Source organism: Mycteria americana, chromosome 9, assembly GCF_035582795.1.
Source record: "Mycteria americana isolate JAX WOST 10 ecotype Jacksonville Zoo and Gardens chromosome 9, USCA_MyAme_1.0, whole genome shotgun sequence".
Classification (NCBI taxonomy): domain Eukaryota; kingdom Metazoa; phylum Chordata; class Aves; order Ciconiiformes; family Ciconiidae; genus Mycteria; species Mycteria americana.
Window position 1 is genome coordinate 5686464 of NC_134373.1, and position 20646 is coordinate 5707109.

A 20646-nucleotide genomic window follows, 5' to 3' on the forward strand; every position below is an offset into this window, starting at 1 on the left:
TGAGAAGAGGAACAAATGAACCACAAGAATATCCAAAGAAGGCTCGAGGGCCCAAGGAGAACAGAAGAGTTGTAAGAAAGATTTACCTATGTGATACGGTCCGCAGCCCAACACCATCACTCCACAGTCATCAAATTTTACATCATGTTCCTGAGAAGGGAGGGAGAAAAGTCATTAGGCTCTGTACTCCACACTTTTCAGACTAAACAGTTTCTGGTGCTCAGCCCATATCCAACAGTCTGATCCTTCAGGGCTCAAGTCTGATCTCGTTTACTGCAGTGTAAATCAAGTGCAACTCTACTGGAATTAGTGGTGCTGCACCCAAACCAAAGGAGACACAGCACCTCTGATTTGGCTATTCGAGCAGCCCAAGGAGTTGTTAAGTTTCACATAAAAATGAATGCTAGGATGAGATGAGTGAAACATGAGTTCTGCATTCCCAGCACCTGACCTGTGCACAGAGAATGCAAGTACAGGTGATATAGGACAGGGTCATAACAACATAGGCGCATTAACACTAAACGCACCAGATCAGTACTTGAGCAAGAGAAAGTTCCAGGCCTGCTGTAAGGGGATTATATGTAACACCATCCAAAATAATTGCTACAGAGACTGAGACATCTGCAAGATCTCCAGAAATAATGCGGCATAGGGGAAAGAGATCAAACTAGACAGCAATGAGACTGTTGTTTCCAAATGTGCCTACCTGCCCGTTGTACGTGACGTAGAGGTAATTAGTTACCGCTGGGTATTCTGCTGCCAGTGTGTCAATCTGTACGGGGAAGAAGAGGAGGCAATGTGACTTGGCCAGTGCAAGATCTTTCTCACGTGCAGGTGTTTTGGGGTTTTCCTTTTCGTTCTTTCCTTTTCTACTCCTATTTCTGTCCTATTATTTTTCCATCATGTCTTTCCTCAAAAGGAGGTGATCTCAACTGTCATGTGCTGGCAACGCAGCATATGCCTGGCCTTCCCCCCAGACCTTACAGTTCAGTCAACAGGAGAGTCTACCATCTCTTTCTAAGCTGCCTTTTTAGTTGCACACCTCTTTCATAAAACACGTTCACAGCCCAGGAACTTTCCCCATCCATTCCTTCTTGCCAAGGCCCTCATTCTCTGGTTAGTTTGGCAGCATTAATTACACAGATCTCCATTCCTCCAGGTGTCCTCTCCTCTTTAGCTAAGCCATCTGGGATCTTCACACTATACTCTTGACCCCATCTTACTCCCACACTGAATACAAACATGCACACAATATCACTTTGAGATCATCCCAAGTAGCAGCCAGCAGTGCAAGTACTAGGTATTTATGTCACAATACAACTCGTGCTTTGATAATTAAATGGTACACAAAGCAAGAGTGATTTTCAACCACCCCTTATTTGTAGTTTTCAACAATTTCTTATGTAATTAGTCACCAGAGAGCCCAGAAGAATAATTTGCCTACTAGGCTGTTCACAAACTATTTGTGTCAACTACTTATTGCAAGTTATACATGGTAACTAGTCCGTCTAGGTCACCAGCGATTGCTGAAGTTCCCTGAATGAACAGCTGAAACATTTCTACACAGAATACTGAAGAGGGAACACTATTAAAGCAGTCCTGACATGAATTTTTACATGCTATACCATTTAAAAATCTGTCCAATCTTCAAGTATTTTCAGGAATCCCCACTGACTGTCCAAATCCTTGTGAATAATGAAGAATGTGACCTTACGTCATTAGCACTATGTAAGTGTCTGCTGCTCATTACTGCTGCTAATACTGCAACTTGTACTTCATGGCTCAAGAAGAAACATATGCTTTGAAGCCACAAATGCAGGCATAAGTAGAATGACCTTATTAAGGGTACCTTGGCACACAAATCAATCCAGCACTGCAGTGCCATATGCAGCTGAAAAAACGCAGTGCAAGACCAGGCACGTTTCTGTGGGCCAGGTGAGGACATAGAAGGAAAACAGCAGCTGGAGAACAGAAGGAGATTTGGTACCTGGAATTGGGCCTGAGGATACAGATGGGCTCTTTCAGAAACGTTCAGTAGTTTGGGTTGGGGGTTTTTTTCCTCTTTAAGGACAAAAAAACAGCTGGCGGTAGTTTAATACCAACACACCTTAAATGCAGCAGCAGAACACCTCGAAAAGCACTCGTGACACTGCCATGAATACTAGATGAGCTCATTATGCTCGTGCTATCACAGTGAATAGCAAATGAACCCATAACAATAGGACACTTCAAACAAAGTATTACCCCGTAAAAAGTTACTACCAAGAGAAAAGACATATTACATTTTTCATGGTCACACCATGGTGGGCCAGCATTCTCAGCTTTTTCCTGAAGCCAGATAGCTGCATTCCCCCCTCTGCCACACAGAATATGAACAAGAATAGAAATTCTGAGTCTCTCTTTGGGGATGTTCATGTCATTACATTGATGCCTGCAGTGCAGAAGTAACAGCTACGTGGGTGAAATTTGTTCTCTAATGTCAATGTCAAAACTCCCATGGATGTTAACAGAGCCAGGGGTTCCACTTTGTTTACCTCAGCTGTTTCTAAGGACATGGAGGTCTCCTGCTCCTTGCACTCTTGGAAGCCCTCACCACGAATGGTGATGTTTCTCACGTACCTGTTTCACCCAGGGCACTATATTCTTCCTCAGTCTCAGCTGACGGCACTGGACTTCAGTCAGCCTCAGGCATTTCCCAATCTGTTTGTCTGAGAACCCCATCTCTTTCGCTCTCCTCAGTGTCTCTTCTGGAACTGTTTCACTGGGATTAAATAAGAAAAACACCTCTGCATGAGGCTTTACAGGAATACTTAGAAGATATATGAGCGCTTGTATCTACCATACTGTATAGAGTTGCTATAGGATCATGTACATAAAGGCAAGAAAAGGAAGAAGATCCAGTTAAGCTATGCAATCCTCATACATAAAAGATCTTTTTTGCACTGGGTGCCCCCCACAAACACCTATCAGGTAAAGTCTACAGGCAGACTACTGATGGTAGGAAGTGAAACACTTTCTTTCCTTGCATTTTTGAGACAGGAATGAGTGACTCATGATGAGGTCCATCATCTCCCAGACGGCATTCTCCACCAGGCTAGTACAAGGTCACTGTATCCACAACAACTGTATGGTCTTTTACCATTACAGCCTCCACGGAGGACCTGCAGTGATTCCTTTCTTGGATACAGTATCCCCACAACTCCATGCCCACACTTTAACTCAATCTCTCCCTTACACTCCTCCTCCCAGTCTAAATTTTAAAATACAGGCCTCACCAGACTGGGCTGGATGAATAATTATGTATGTACGCACATCTCCCGCCTCTCGTTGCAGCCACCCACTCCACACAAACGCATGAAATTCCTGAAGCTCTGGGACGAGCCGTTCAGAGGCATAAGTGTCCCCCAACCGTGTTGAGCTGGAGGACAACTTGCCTCAAAACACTACAATTTGTCCCAAACAAGCTCTTCTTTCTGTTGTTGAGGCTGCTCTGTCTACCTTCAGAAATGGCCAGTCTTTTGAAAAAGCATATCACTTCAGAGATATGTAGTAGAAATGACCTTCAGAGCCTCACACACAAGGTAGGTTTTTACTTCTGACAGTCTCAAGTATACATTTTCTATATAATTGGTGCTGCTTCTTGCATTATGAAAAAGGGGAGAGTGGGATAGACAGGGTAAAGCAGGGGCACCTTTTTGGATTTCATATTTGCAATCAGGGTCTCTCAATACTTCCATCTGTTCTTGTTCTCCTGGTTTTGCTTTATAGGAGTCCTAGTTTTTGCTGTTCATTTCAAATACGTTGCTTTCCCTGGCCATCTCTGCAGCTCAACAGTTTCTTGCCCATTTTGCTTTTGATTTTTTCATCTTCTCCATTCCCCCTTTATTCCCACCACCTTTTTCTCTCCCAAACTACCTTTGTTCCACTTTGTTTTGACTCCACCTATAGCCCTGATAGTTTCTGCCTATGTCTGTTTCTAAGCTACCTTTTCTAAGCTTCGCTTTTGCAAAAACATAAAAAAAGTCTATGTATTTTTATCAGCACTTTTGCTTTTCATCTTTATTGCCAAGAGCATCCTTGCCTGCCCAATAAATCAATATTTTATGAGCAAGCAAGCTCTGAATCAGGAAAAAAGAAATGATTAACAAACAAGCAATTTTCCTAAATCAGAGCTTTTGAATTATGTCCTTTGCCTGATGGTATTTTTAAATAAATAGCATTATGTTATTTGAGTGGGAGGAGAGGGGTAAGGCCGCTTTATTGGAATGTGTCAGGAAGCTGAAGCATGAAAGAGAGTCATTGGATTGGATTGGATTTTCCACTCTGGCTTAGGCACAGAGCAGCTTCCCTGGCCTTGGTGTAAGTCAGGCTAGCATAAACCAGGTGAGAGTCACAGAAGTGTCAAACCAGCTGTTCTGAGAGCAGAACTGGGGACCAGAAACTTTTGGATTCACATCCCTGGGTAGGGGGGGGTTTCTCTACGAATTCCCCAGTGCCACCTCTCCTTCCCCTGCAATATGAGCACAGAGTGCTCCACCTGCCTACAAGAGCATAGCAGACAGCTAGTGAGTATTTGCAGGAAGGAAATGCTCACTGTAGCTGCTATCTTCTGCCCTGTGTCCCAGCCTGGTGCTAACAACCAGCCTGCTCTGCCCTCAGGGGCCTCCAGGCAGGAATACCACCTACACCCTTGATCTTCTCCACAACCTTCTACCACATCACCCTTCTTACTCCAGATCCTGCTCTTTGCTAGTGTCAGAAGGAAACAGGCCTGCCTAATGCAGCAGGTTGAGCTTCCCAGGTTTTGGATTTAGTTCTGGGTGCAGACAGACTTCCCAAAATAAGATCACTTTGCAGCACCACAGTAGTTCCATTAAAGCCTGCAGTTTCCATGCACACTAACTCCTCCACTACAAAACTCCTCTGCTTCTCCTCAGCCCTTTCTACTTTCTGATCTCAGCTCAGGGGCAGGACTTCTTGCACGAACTGAGAATGCCAGAACTGAAGGCATGGATGGGTGTTTTAAAGGAGGAAACACAGCAAGCAAAATCTGACAATTCTTTGGCAAAACAGATGCTAACCATTGCCTGCTATTAGGAAGAACGCAACCACATTAGATTTCTCTCCTAGATTCAGCATTCCCTAAGTACAAGTGAGCAGACCTGATGACCCCAAGAAAATGAGCCTGTTTCAGTGCAGTTTGCTTCCTTGCTCTCCCTCCCTTCTGCCTCAGAAACACACATAGCTGGCTGTCATTTGATTACTGACAGAGAAAGAAAATTGCCTTCATTTTCAGCTTGTTTCAATTCAGTTTTTTGTATCTCATTATAACAATATCATTCATTGTCATCCCCCCCCAGCAGGGTGGGTAGAAGAGAAGCAGTGATTATTTGGCAACATGATTCATTTGCCTTGGGCTAGCAGCTTAAATTAGGTTAGGACACTTACTAATCCATGCAAAAAGGTAACCAGTTTTGTACAGGACAACCAGTGTGCAAGAGAAAAGCTGAGCACCTAAAGGGGAAATGAAACCGTGCATTTTTTCCTCTGCTACTCCCAATGCATGATAAAGATAAGAGATGTCGCTTTCAATGTGGCCAATAAAAAAGATGCGGTGGGAACCTCTATTCAAGCAGCACCTAGACAGGAAGGATTTGCTCATTTCTCACCACCATGGAGGCAGCTTAATATGGAGGAAATGCCCCCCCAGCTTACCACAAGGCAGGAAAGGTTAGAACTGACAACCCAGCCCTGGACATGTAACAGTTTTGCCATTTAATATTGTCACAGAAAATCGGCAAGAGTCAAACACCCAGCAGTGCTGCTTTCCAAGCACTTGAAACAAGAATCTGCCATGAAATGAGAAATTGCCAAAAGCCTCTGAGGCAGCTCCCAGGCTCTTGGAGGCACAACCAGAAGAAGAGGCAGGCAGAGCAAGCCAGCAGAATTGCTCCACCACATTTAAAGGGAACTGAATCAGAGAGCTGCAAACCCTCACCACTGGTATGGATATCAGGCTGCCTCTCTATACATACTGGACACACATCTTTGTACCTGGATAATTTCCATTTACCAATAAGGGTAATTTTTAGCATTTATATCTCAAGATTCATGGAAAGAATATAAAGAAACATGCATATAAAGAAACATGCGAACAGTAGGCAGGGTGATGTTTATCTTACAGATAGCAAATCTGAGACATGCAGAGGTTAAGGGGTGATGATTTTTAAGATCCAGCATTGACCTAATTCTGTTCCTACCGCCTTTGCTCAAAGACAGCCCTTTAAACTTGCTGGAGACACTAAAGCCAGCAAGAGCAGAATCAGGCTGATCTCTTTGAACACTTGAGTGCAAATAACTCTTCCAAGAGCTCACCAGAAATCCAGCACTAAGAAGAGAAGGAAAAAAGTCTCAGTTCTGGGTATTCCCAAACACATGACCCAGTCCTACATCACTGCCTCCCACTTTCCCCTGGAGCATCACTCACTCTTCAAACACAGAGCAAAAAGTCTTCCAAAGATTAAACTCCCTCGCTGGTTTATAATCAATTCTGAAACAAGGGAAGATTAAGTGGCCATAATTCCAGACTCCTGTAATGCTCCTTTTTCCTAGCATTCGCCCTTGCAAAATGACAGTCAGAAGTTTTAGAGCTTCAAAACCAGACTATTAGACTTCTGCACACTGCCATAATCATTTAGTGGCTGTTCACTTCCTTGGAAAGCTAAAGTCCCCTGTACATTTTGCAGTTTATAAACCATACAAGCCTTTCCTGAACCTTGCTTATGCCTCCGTTTCAGCTTCCAGTGTTGATTTGTTGTTGCTTTTTGTTTAAAATTCCACCCTGTCATCTTTGGAACTCCATCCACTCACTTCTTCAATAATAAACGATAAAAGGAAATGGAATAAATTCCCCTTAATGAGGAAATTTTCACCTGGCACAGAGGACCTGGGGAAATCTATTAACTGACTGGAGGAATGCTGGCAGCATTGCAATTATCAGGAGAGCCTGCTCGCTTCAGCACGGCCCTCTCTTCCACTTGACTAGCTTTCATCTGATCCACCAGTTTGGGAGTAATGCTAAATAAACGTGCCAGCAGAAAGCCCCAGCTCGATATGGGAAGAAGCACTCTTTTTCTTGTCTCCCAAATCAGGCTCTGCTTCATTTTAGATATGTTGTCAAGTTTATGGCTATCTGCATATTACTTAGGCGCACGTTAATGGGTCTTGATCAAAAGGATCAGGAGTATTTTGTGAACTGAGGGCCAAAACCTGAGCTGGGAGCATTTGGGACGCAGCTATTGCGTCAGTTAACATCTGCCCTGTAAGCCCACAGGCTCATCCCTGCAGGTCACCTCTGGTTTATCTCAGCAGCTATTCATGTGGCTTGGACACGCACATAGGAGCTGCAAAGATGAGCACACTCTGGCTCAGCCCACCAGTCTTGAACTCAGATCCTCTTAAATCTGGAGGGGGTGGATTTAAGCCCAGACTACAGTTTCCCTATGGCAAGCAAAGTGGACCAAAAGCAAGAAGCACTGGAAACAACAACATGCCTAATGCCCAGGCCTGACAGAGCTCTTCCTTTCTCAGTAGTCATAGACCTGGAGGGTTTCAAAAGCCTACTTGATTTCAGGCTGGATTACGTACAAAGGCATATTCTTCCTCTTTTCCTCATTGTCCTGCTCTGCTTCAAGGCTCCTAGTGGCTTCCTTGATTGCTCCTGATGTTTTACAAGATTTTTGAACATGCTACAATTAAAATAATGAGATTGGTGTATAAATTCTCTCCTTCTCTTCTCAAGGAGACAGATTGTTACTGTTTTTCCCCTCCTGAGAAACTCATGAGATAACTGACAAAAAGCTGTCAAAGGAGCGTTTAGGGAAGCAGGAGCTGTAAACCTACAAATCTCGCTCACTGAACAACTATCATTCCAGCGCTCTACATCTTTAACATTCAGGTCCCAGGGCTAATAGATCTCATTGTGGACATCTTGATTTAAGTAACATGAAGCTCACACTGTGCCCTAAGACCTAAATGACTCACACCTAGGGTTAAGTGATGCGCTGAAGCAGCAGCTTACACCAAAACACAGGCAAGAAATGGGTCATAGATGCTTCCTCAAAGCCTATTTTCTACCCCTGGTAAAAGAGAGCTTTGAGGTCTTTTCTGGGATGCCATGGTACGGACTCTCCTGCTTCTGGTATTGTACGTACCGGTTACAGAGATTCCCCAAAGGCTTTTAAAGAGCGATGCCTGTATATCCTCTGTATCAAAGAAAAAATGCATATTGCGTTTTTACAAATGTGCAGATGTTTTGAAAGAAAATACAGCTGTGAAATTACCACCAATGGCTCTATAAGACAAATAGAAAGTATCTTATGTCTGATCCACACAAAGCACAAACAACAGTGCTGAATAGCTACTTATATTATATTCTCCTCATGTACTGAATTCCTAATTTGTTCCTGAGTCTTCCCTGCCCCACAGTTCACAAAGACAACAAAAGTAATCTTCCCAGTTAGTTAAAAGCAAGTACGACAAATATGTCAGTGACAGCTCCTCAAGCAGTATAAATCAGTGCAGCCTCGTTCAGCGTCACTGAACCTGCTCTGCTTTATACCCACACAAGATCTGACTTACACTCTCTGACCTGTCCCAAAACCATGCAAGTCAGCAGAAACACTGCTTTTGAGAAGAGCAGGTGTGCAACAACCACTGTGGAAGAGCACAGGTTATTGATGGCCTGTCTGAATCTTTCTTCCCTGCATTGTTTCCCAGGTCACCTGCTGGAGCCAGGTTTTCATTCCAGCACCTGTATTTCTGTGGCTACTCCACCACAGTCATGTTTTGAAATCAAGTCATGCTTCCAGCAAGCAGCTTTCAAAGCACACCTTTCACAGACCCAAGGACGTGAGCTTCAAAAAGGAATTTGCAATAAACAACTTCTTCCATGGGCCACTGAGCAGAGCACCTGGCTACAAATGCTGGGCTGAAGTGGGTCTGCACCCTCCTACTTTTTTCTGCTTTCCCCTCTATTAACCCGTGTCTCTTTAGGAATGACAAGAGCAATACTCAGGACTTGCACTTTCCCCTTTCAAGCAAACCACAGGCCAGGAGGTGTTTTCACTCAATGCCCTTGCACAGAGCAAGGACACATTCTCCTCCAAAACAAAGCTCCAAAGTATAACGTTATCAAAACATGATTGGTGCCATCATTTCCCACTGCTAGTAGGCTGGCTAGTTTGGTATCCACCAAAAGGAAGATCTGCTGTTTTCATTAATTTGAAGAGTTGAGATTTAAGAAGGCAGAGTTCAGGTCACTGCTCTGCCAGACTGTCTTTAAGACTTTGGACAAGCTTACCATCTTTATGCTTTGCTCCTCAACTGCAAAATGGAGGTTTGTCATGCTCCTCTTTTCTCACTTGACTTCTACTTTACAGCCTTCTATCAATATTGAAATGTTCCTCTTTGGGCAACATACTCACACTTCTGCCTGTTGCAAGATGGCCCAATCTTCCCTGGGTCTTACTCAGATTTTCCCCAGCAGTGAACTCAACCTCATTACCTCTCTTTTTCCCCCAGCCCTATGAGCTCCCAAGTAATGGCAAATACAATCAATTGAAGGTTCAATTACTACAGAGATGCCTAAGTGACTTAGGGGCACAAGTCCTACTGATTTTCAACAAGGCTTTTGTCCCCAGGTCACTTGGGCATAAGTGATGATTTCACCACAGCTGCCTACCTCTTTACCTATATTTAATGGTATTTGTCATACATTCTCCTTGCATATAGCCACAGTTCTCAGGGATCACAAAATCAGGAACAGATAAAAATACCACGGCCACATACAAACAAATCCTCACTGCAGATGGTCAAAGAACAGACGCAAATTCCAAAAGAGGCTTTCCCTTGCACCCAGGCCACCAGTGTCTTGAGTCGAACACGCCCCAGATGTTACTTCCAAGTCTGGGCTTCAGCTGTGCTCTTGGGGATGATGGTGTTACTGGACCCTACTGCAAATCTGACTCGCTCTAGACTGGGTCCATATCCCTGGCCTTAAAGTCACATCTCACTCCTCACTGCCTCAGACAGCTAGACACGGTCTGTTCAAATTTCCATCTCCTTCACAAGCTGTCACTGTGATGAACAGCCAGTGGGGTCACTCCAGGGCCCTTCCCCTCCATTTTCTCTCACGGGACAGGGGAGGCCAAATCTAGGGAAATAATTTCCTACTAACAGCATATCCTTATTGCACTTCCACTGCTCCATACACCATCACCTATTCATGGACTGACTGCATGGGATGGTGCTTGCTCTTTCCATGTGTGTATGTATATGTGGTTTTGTTTGTGTGTGTGTGGGGGGGGGATAGTTAAGATTACATTACCGAAGGTATGAAGGTAATAGGTCAAAAAACAACAAAACCCCACAATATAAGTTTCCACTTAAAATGAATAATATGTAGGTCACAGGAGAAAAAGCAGAGGCACATGTTTGACATGTGTATGATATTACTGGATATTCTTGCAAGTACTCTCAAAATGGCCACCTTTTCCCAATTCAGCTCAGGCCATTCGCTTTCCTGCAGCCAAATCACATAACCTGAAACAACTCTTTCTCCATCTTAGAGGGCCCAGAGGCAGAGTCAAAGGGAAACATAGCTGCAGCATGACAAAAGCTATAGAGTCTCACCAGCACCAGGTCCAATCTTCTTTGGAAAGAAGTTTGCTGGGACAAATGTAAATGGGACAGAGGGTGCCCTTCCCAGTCTCTGCCTCTGCAAATGGCTGGCCTTGCCTGTACACCACTGAGAAGGGACAAACATTTATAGGTCAGAAAGGTTTTTTCCCCCCATAACATTATCCCATCCAACCTTTCACGCATGGAAACAGACTCCCTGCATAAATCAGTGAGGCCTTCTGCTCACCTCTGAGTCACTCCATGTGGTGAGGATGCAAGGAAGCATGCGGTGTGTGAATGCTGCTTGCTGAACTGCTCACAAAGGCCTCCACCTGCCTCTGATCCCCTTCCCCATCTGTCTTGTCATATCCACTTCTTCTAGCTCTGAATTTCCTCTTGGCAGAGACCATCTCCTTGTTACCAGTCTCTACAATAGCTCTGCAGAGCCCAAATCAAGACTCTTGGCAGAGATGTTACTCCAACTGCATCCAAAACCTCACTGCAAAGAACCCCCAAACCAATCCAGAGACAAAAAGGAAGGGATGGATTCGACCAGAGCGAGCTTGTAACCAGCAACAGTGCCTGGGAACAGGACAACTACTTCTGGTTCTGGTAACTGTGTTTCAACAAGAGAAAGATTTAAAGCAATGACGGTGTCACAGCCCATTCTTTTCAATTGGAAATAATCCTGTAGCACAGGTAAAACTCATGCCAGGCATGCCAGGGACTGGAAACAGCTGGCTGCAGGAAAAGCACATGTGTGCCAACTCTCATTTGCATCACTCAATTAGCTTTCCCTCAGCTATTGCAGAGATGTGTTTCCTGATGTGGCTCACTGGACTAGTCTCTTAGTTCAGGTCAGAAGTGTTTTTCCCTGGCTCTTTGCCTTTGTGCCAATGTGCCTCCAACATAATGCAGCCGGACAGTCCATCCCCTCCCTCCAACACAGGTTGTGAGGTAAGAGAGTTTCCTTGGGAAGGTTTGAGCACGGATACCAGAGTGAAAATCTGCACTGATAAGTGAATGAGATTAAGTTAATTTATGCCACCTGCAATCTGAGTTGAATTGCACAAATCCACTTACCAGGGACACAACATTGGTTGGGTATGATACAAATGCCAGGTTGGATACTGCAAAAGGGCTTGCTGTAGCAGGCCGGCTATAGTGTCTGCTGCCTAGTCACCAGAAGGATGAAAAACTATGTGGGATGGTACCAGCTACTGATCACATTACTAGCAGTACTATTGCCTGCCACCCACCGCAGAGAAAGGGAAAGCAGCCTCAGTGATATAGGACAGTTTGGCACAATTAGCCTCTGTGGAGTGATGCTGGATTTATACCAGCAGAGGATGGGGCCAACCTCTGGGGTCCCAAGTGCATCATTCCAGAGCATGCCACTCCGACAGTGAGGAAATTCTGGATATATTGTTTTTCTTTCTCAGGAGCTGCACATATATATTTAAGGCACTCGAGACAAATGCAACATGACACGGATGTTAGAGGGCAGAAACTTGTGCAGCCAAACAACAGATTTCTGTAAATAATCGAGCTACTCCTTCTCTTCGACATCTCCCTCCGCCTTTACTTTTGTTTAGCTCCAGATCCAGCTTGTTCTGGGGGGCAAGGGAGAGCAAGAGCTGCTCAATTAAAACCGTGCAGCTGGTCAAAGCAGCAGAAATCACAGCAGCTGAACTAACTAGCACCTTAGTGATGTACTGGCTACGGCGCGCTCCCAGTGCCATCATGTGGTGAAACGTGGTTAACACAACGGGTACCCGACGCAGAAAAGCCGGCCACCACACAGCCAATAACTCAGCAAGGAGGTTCTCCCAACCTCATAAACCATGAAGGGAAAGCTCAAGTCAGCAAGAGGCTGGAACTGAAATACAGCCCAGCGCTTTAATTTACTGCTATCTTTCCTGCTTAGTTTTATATGGTCATTTTTCTTGAAGAAAGAAGAAGATTTATATTTAAATATGTCTGGAATTATAGATGTTTGAAAGTGCAGTACAAAAGCGACACATACTGCATGATCACAGCAAGGAAGAAAAGCTTAAAAATCAATTGGCCAGGCCAGAAAAAAATGCAGTGTATTTGACCCTCAGGTGTAGTAAGTCAGGACAAGTTCTGTGTTTGAAGGCTAGCTCTGTCCTAGGTATGTGAGTGCAGCCTGCTGTTACTCATTGCAGGCCATCCACATTCCCAGCCTTAGCCTCAGAGATACAGTGAGGATTTTCCAAAATAAATCAGAACTTCCATAATCTCTGAGAATAGCCAAGATGCCTAAGCACTTAAAGAAGTTATTTTACCAAAAAGAGTGTTCTCAGAAATTTCCGCTGTCTGCGTGAGGCAGTGAACTGGGTTTTAAGACAACACTGCTTACTCCAAGTACTGAAATAAACTTCTCAGCACTGACTGCATCTGTGCTCAGGGCTTACCACAGGTTTCCCAGCAGAAGGATCCTGAGAAGGACCTTTGTGTCCTAGGACAAGGCTGTTGGTTTTTCTTACCTGTTCAGTTCCTTCAGGATCTTCTCCATGTTCACAATGCTGCGCATCTTATACAGGAACCATTTGTCAATGGCTGTGAGTTTGTGAATGACATCCACAGGGACGTCGTTATCCAAGGCCTGCCAAAAATAGGACAGCACCAAACAGCCCCTTTAATACATGCTTTATAAATACACATTTAGTCTGCAAATAGGTAGCAGCAGCTATATAGCATAAAGACATAAAAAGTACTGCAGACTAAGCTGGACAAATCAAAGGTTCATCTACCCCAGGATCCTGTTTCCCACAGCAACAGAAAACATGCCTCCTCAAGTGGTGTAGGGAGGCACCAGCCACTTTTGCACATGCTTTGGTACCAAAAGCTGGCTTCTGTTTGAGCAAGAGGGAGAGAATTTGCTTTTCAAAGAGCCAGCAGCCAAACTTAAACTCATGGCAACAAGGCTTGGCATCCACTGAGTATGTGCCTTAACTACCTACAGCAAGGCATATTCAGCCTGCAGTGCCGACTCTTCCACCTGCACCCCTTACCACTCGAGTTGCCTAAATCTCAGACCCACTGCCAGCCTCCTAGCTGCAAATGCTAAACAGCAAGGTCCAGCTTCTCAGCTGTGGTGGAACTTTTTGCTTTGGAGCACAAATCTTGATTTACCCTTGAAATACAAGACTGAATCAAAACATATGGCCTTGAAATACCCTTGAAGCAAGGGAAAGTCCAGTCCTGGGTGACACGCTGCAGCTACAGCGTAACTCAGGCTTCCCTCTCTGTATCTCAAGTTAATGTCAAGATCATTCAAATTCCCCTGCATTATCTCGCTGAAGCTATTTGGGGTTTTTGTTTCATTTTTATCAAACTATTTGCAACCATGCAGTAAAAAAGAAGCCCACAGAGTTATTATTCAAATGACAATGTTTTACAGAACACTGCAGTATTAAAAAAAAAAAAAAATTCAGAGGAATATGCTAGAGAGCCCCCCAATACGATGTATTGGGGGGCAGTTCTATCCTGATGCATTGCAGTTGTATCTTCTACCACTGATACTTCTTGGGTCTCACCAGTGGTGTACAGTTACAACTCTCCTGATAAAACAACTATAATCAACCATAATGATAATATCAGCATGGTATCTTTGCTGAGCTGAAGTAATCAGGCTCATTAATTTGTTACCACGCTTAATTGTTTTCTTGCAGGGCAGCATCCCTGGAACAAAGCCAGGGCAATGCCACTGAAGAAAACTCCAGCATTAATCCAGACTGCACCTTGCCATTATTCCTCCGAGTTATCAAACTGCGGATGCAACATTGTACCATCACCGCATGCTTCAGCACCCTGATGTGGAGACTTTATGCCAGCTGAGAGAAATGCACAGGTCACTTCAGTGCTGTGCTCCAAGCAGGCACCACCCACATGGACAAGGGGTGGGTAACAGCTCTTATCAGGCACTGCAAAATACTGACACCACCTTCTACCTTTTCTAAAGGATTTCCAGAGAGCTTGCCTGGGTCTCCCTCTCACAATTATTCTCTCGTCCTGAGAGGTAATAAGCAGCTGACTTGAATAGCCTGCTTGCTCACAAGCAGTGGTGAAAACCTCTAATGCACATTTTGCTCCTTTAGAGTAACCAGGCACTTACACACTGAACCTTCAGCTAGTGCTTGGCACCCAACAGCCACTGCTCTTCCAAATGCCTGCAAAGAAAAGGCTGGGGCCATCACAGAGGTCCCTGAGCACTGGCAGTAACAAGGCTAGGCTTCTCACACATTCCTGGGTATAATACCGGTATGAGGCTACTGGTAAGGGGTCCCTCCCATCCTGATTCCTTAGTGCTTGGTGGGTAAGGTCACACTGCCACATTAGTGGGACGTGAGCAGGTCTTTCTTCTGCCCATCTACTTTCACAAAACACATGCAGACTTACATGTCTTGAGGATCTCCAGCCTTCAGTCAATGGTGCCTGAGCCACACATACACACACAGGTAGCATGATCGCATACACTTAATCTGCTTAGGACTCTTTATTTAAAAGTCCTAGGGATCTTCAAGGGAAACTGAAAAAAACAAATTCTTTCCCCTACTTAATCAGAGGAGGGGCAGAGAAAATAAACCATCTTCACCCCTGTGGCATAAATCTGGGGACTGGGAGAGAAGAATGAGTTTGCAGACAGTTTTTGCTCCCAGATCACCACACTACAGGGGCAAATCAGGTTTCCAGGCAGAAAATCCCTGTAGGATTTGATCAGGGGCCCTGGACAGGACTTGGATGGCTTTACTCTATTCAAACCCACATGAAGGAGCACAGCCTAAACACATGGTGGAAGAAGGGGGAGGGAGCCACAGCAGGACAACGTGACTTTAGAGCCCTGCTCACCTTCAAGAGTGTCCCATCCAGTAGACACTGGCCCCACACTGGGAAGCCAAGGAGTTTATAGGACTGCCTTCACACCATGAGTTCAGGGAACAAGCCTAGTCTCCAGGCAAAGCAACGGAGGGCAGCGGAGCTGCTCATGCTGTCTCTAGGGCCAGCACCCTTGTTCCTTCAGTCCCATCCCTGCTCCTCACCAAAGGAAGTATTTAGCTGCCTGTGGACAGGAGCAGAAGTGCAAACTAGCATGTTGGTAGTGCGAACAACTAGGAGACCAGGGCCCTGGTGTGGAGCATGGATCGAATCCACAGCGTAAGTCTTCTGAGGCCACTCGTATACAATCCCTAAGAGGGTCCAGAAAAGATCCTATACAACCTGAGCAGCCCTGCTCATCAGGCAGTTACATCCTTGCAGCACTCAGCCACTCTGGCCAAGGAACAAGTCTCATCTATTTCAGCCTCTTTCCTAGTGCCTTCTTTTACATTACAACAGGGAGTCCCATTACCACAGCAATAGCTCTGAATGGCAGCTGAACTCCCATCCCTTTCACCTAAACAGTTACTGTTTTCACCATCCAACAGACAAAGGAGAGTGAAAAAGTAAAAAGCTTTGGAGAGCTGACTAGTGGGGCTTGGCGGGAGGGGGGGGAGAGGAGAAGACATACAATGAAGCTCCATCCTGTTCCAAACAAAGCTGATGGCTAACAGGGACTAACTGTTGGCCTTTAAATGTCAGCAAGCTGGAAAGGGATTTCCAGGCAGGCAGCCCCAGCTGCCAGAAGTACCTCTTCCTCATACTGCTTGCCTCAGTTATTAACGGGGACGAATTAGTGCACTGTGTCAGGCAGAGGCAGCTCTTTACAGGGAGGGCTTAAGACTTTGATCTTGCTTTTTTCAACAGCTCCCAGTGAAAATGCCACCAGCTGGGAACACTCAGAGTGTTCAATGGGACCCAAACTCACCTTCATCTCCCCAGATCCCCTGTGTTAACATGGGGCTAAGATTAACCTTTCACAAAAGCTCTCTGAGCCACTCAGAGAGACAAGAAGCAAGATTTTTCTCTCAGTCACAAGAAAAAGCTATAATAAAGACGAAGCACAGCTGATGAAGGATGTTCTACACTTATGAAGACACACATTTCCCCAGCTTGAAAAGCAAGAATCAACAGCTGGACAAGCCACACATTTATGGAACATCTTGTGCTTTTCATTCAGGCCATTTATAAGAGGAACAGCTATGTGAAAACCTTTTTAGAAACACAGCACAACCTCAGCTCCCCACACTCATGTGGAGGATGTAATGAAATGTATCCACACATGAGCACAAAGGGCTTAAAGACTCCACCACACAAAGTCAGGGGCACAAAAAATAGTAACTGGAAGTTCCCTGCCAGGAAGGTTTGCAATCTTAAAAAAGAACAACAGGTAAGTATGAGCTTTAAAAGACAGCTGTCCCCTCCTCTTCATAGAGGGTATGGACAGATGGACAAGTTAGCTGCAGCAAAACCAAAGCGTGAAATTGCACCTACCTTGTAAAGTAACTAACCCCACATTTGCCATGTGATATACACAGGTGAACACCATGGGGCTGAAGGAAGAAATAATTTCACACCCTAGCTCCCCTTACAGTAACACCCCCCATTACCCAGACACCTTGAAAGATGAAGTGATTTGCCCAGTGTGACAGGAGAGGGATTAAAAGAATGCTAAGGGAAGTTGAGCCTATTTCAAAGAACAGGGGATTTCCTGTATGCTAAATTTAATATAGAGTTTTAATTTTTTTTAGTTTCAAGCCCGTACCAATGTAACAATTGCAAAAAGACAGTGCTCTCACAGACTGCAGCTTGCCATTCTTTATCATCCTTTGTTTCAGTTCTCAAAAGGATCTTCATTTTTTCCTTCTTCCCTTCCTATAAATTAATGGTAATCTGCAAAACTGGCCAACTTTGACTGATTTACTAGTGTAAATCAGGGCTGAACATTAGCCAATATTTAGCAAACAATTATATTATAGGAACAAGCAAAGGGAAGTGATCCAGGTCTCCACCAACACTCAGCTACAAACTGAAGTGCCAGGACACAGGAATGCACCTGCTGCTGAATGCAATGAGCATTGGCTAAGACTGTACCGAAAGGCAAACACATTACCTGAATATAGAAGATGCAGGAACATACAGATGTCAGCAGGAAAAATTAAAGTCCTATACCCACCCAGCTATTATGTTCTGCAGAGGAAATTACATGTGACAGAGAATATCTAGCTATACTTCAACAGCAAGGATCCTACACAAGGTGGTCCCAGTGTGCTTGACAGAGGGAAGCAAGGGGGTGAAGAATACTCAACCTCTGTCACCTCAGTTGATCCAATCTGGTAGCTGTAATTCAAGGGACATAGGTCAAGGACTTTCTATCTTTTGTTACCTTGGCTATTGCATATATCCGAGTGCTGGATGGCTCAGAGAGTTCCTTCTGGAGATCTATGATGGCTGGCCAGGCTTTATTCATAGGTAGATGTGAAGTGAAGCCATCTACAGAGGGGTGGCACATTCTCAGGGCCTTTTGGAAGCTCTCTTCAAAAGTGCATCCAATAGCCATGACCTGTAACGGAGAGCACTTCCACATTAGCTATGGTGAGCTGCTGCCCAGCTATCCCCTGAATAACAGAGGATTGCAAATTTAAACCATGAAGACAGACATACAGAAAGATTACAGCCTTTGGACCTCCTCCCTAAGATAGTCCTGCTGTCTTTAAGACAGGCGCAGCTGACTGAGCCTTGGGAGTCCCACTTCTAGGCCTGACACTGCCAATATTATCAACAGGGAGTTTCAGACAAGTGACTCCTTTCTGCTTTCGTCTCCCTATCTGTAAAATACAGGAAGCTGCTGCTCTCCTCTGTAAACTGCTTTGAAGCACTTTAGTAGAGGGAAGCATTATGCAGCAGCATGGGTGTAGTAATATAGAAGGATATTTCTGTTTAACAACCTGTTAAGAGATAGAAACTCACAGTGGGATTTTTAAGGTTCGAAAGAAATCTGCTCCTCTTCCTTTAAATTACATGTAACAGTGACTCTTCTCTGTGAGGGTTCTCTTTAAAGGATTACTGCTCCTTGGCATAGCAGCACTGGGGTCTCCCTCCTTCAATCTTGACATCACATCCAATAAGAAAACAAGCCTTTCTCTGTGGAAATCTGCGAGGTAACAGAGCCCTTTCTCAAATTTCTACATTTTTATTTCCCAGTGCAGTGAAACACTAACAGCATAAAAATCTTCTCAAATACAATGTTGAAAAATGTCAAAAGAAAAAAATAACATTATTTTCTGTTTTCTTACAGCTCCAGGCCCACTGCCCAGCACAACAGAGCTTAGGAAAAACCAGGCCAGGCCAGACTGTTCAATTAATAAAAATGCAGTAGGTGCTGCGATCTAGCTTCAAGTTCAGGCCTAGGGAGACGACTGTGCCATACTAATAGAGACAGAGCGGCAAGAAACTCTTTGCTTCAAATACACCCTCTCCTACTCACAGGTCCTGGAGACTAAACTTTTTGCTGACTACCTCCACCAGCTGCAAACTGCATCTCTTAAGCTTCTCCATCCCTGTTTCAGTTCACGCCCCAGCAGTCATATACCTGTACAGTTGGAGCACTGACTCTTCCTATAGCTCCTCCCTCTCCTTACCCAGCATCCTGCCTTGAGAAGGACAGGGGTTCATGCAGTTCTACTTTTGTGATATACGACCACTGGAAGGACTCATTATTTCCTCCTGCAAATGTGTATGGCCAGGAAGTGTTTATAGCTGATGGTGCACAAGGCAACTGTATTTAGGAACCCCAGCTTTACAGAACAGTCCAAAAACCCCTAAGTAGAGAGGGTTAATATCAGTAAGCATCAACTCACTGAAGAAAAAAAAAAAAAAAAACAAAACCAAAAAACACCTCACTGCCATTAAAAGCCAAAACTGCCACTGGAAAATCAAGTTCTAATTAATCCTTCCAGTTGTGATGAAGGCTTGTTGTCTGAGCAAGGTAGAATTGATAGGTAGAAATGTTAGGAGGGTCTCACATGTCAAAATAATTTAATAAAATAGCCACTTGAAAAGCATTAGGAAAAAAGGCAGCTGAAAAAAATACACAATTAATTAGTTTGCTTTGGTAGCTGATATGTAATTAACTAATTAAGTGGGTAATTTACTCATTTTGCTTCATTTCTCTTCTCTTAAAACATGGTCTGAAAATGCTGTTATTGTCCCAGACACCTTAAAATCAGGGTTTAAAACTCACACTGTCATGTTCCAGATATAAGAGACTTAATTGCTAAGAGAAGTCAAAACTTCAGAGCAAGATTACAGGTTGTGTTTGGATTTCAAGAGCGGAAGTAGGCTGAGATTTGGCATATGGTTTTAACAGAGAGGACAAGTAACTATGGGAACAACCGAGAGCTACGGCTCACGGGCATCACTGAAAATCTTAACAGACTACAACTCTTGAAGTTATACTTTAATTAACTGCCACGACAGAACCCCAAACAAAAAATAACTCTGAGAGTCCTGTAGTGAGTGTTAAGAAATAAGTCAATCTCAGGTGATCCAAAGTGGTCTCTTCCCTTAGGAGTCAAACCATTTATGAATCCACACTGTGATATCCAAGATTACACAGTCCTAACTCATTTCAATTAATTATAGTACTGGATAAAAATCATTTGAGCTAAATAAATATCTTCAAAAGCCATTAAGTCCCTGAAGATAGATATTCTGAGCGTTTCCAACAAAGAGAAATGACTTCCCCAAGTGGTGGAATGGGAGGGAAGGAGAGAGTCTTGCACTCACCTCTCCCACACTCTTCATGGAGCTTCCAATCCGGTTGGATGTATGCTGAAAACGGTCCAAATCCCAACGGGGTATCTTCGTAACAACGTAATCCAGGCTGGGCTCAAAGCAGGCAGAGGTTTTTCCTGTCACCACGTTCTTGATTTCTGGCAAGGGGATCCCCAAGGCAATTTTGGCAGCAATGAATGCTAATGGATACCTGCCATAGAGGAGACGTAAAGAATGGTAGAGTGGGAAGTACTTTGCTTTTGCAAATCCCAGGAGTGGATCAAATTA

At 44.3% G+C, this 20646-nt stretch overlaps 1 protein-coding gene across 1 annotated transcript in view; it reads right to left on the reverse strand.

The window, feature by feature from the left end:
- CPS1 (carbamoyl-phosphate synthase 1) overlaps positions 1 to 20646 on the reverse strand; it is a 97495-nt gene that overhangs the window by 37062 nt on the left and 39787 nt on the right. Inside the window, exons 19-24 of the mRNA XM_075511507.1 lie at positions 20371 to 20569; positions 17969 to 18145; positions 13191 to 13309; positions 2620 to 2761; positions 707 to 772; positions 87 to 150 (exon numbers count right to left, since the gene is read on the reverse strand). Coding sequence (XP_075367622.1) covers positions 87 to 150; positions 707 to 772; positions 2620 to 2761; positions 13191 to 13309; positions 17969 to 18145; positions 20371 to 20569 — 767 coding nt within the window. The remainder of the gene's footprint in view (positions 1 to 86; positions 151 to 706; positions 773 to 2619; positions 2762 to 13190; positions 13310 to 17968; positions 18146 to 20370; positions 20570 to 20646) is intronic.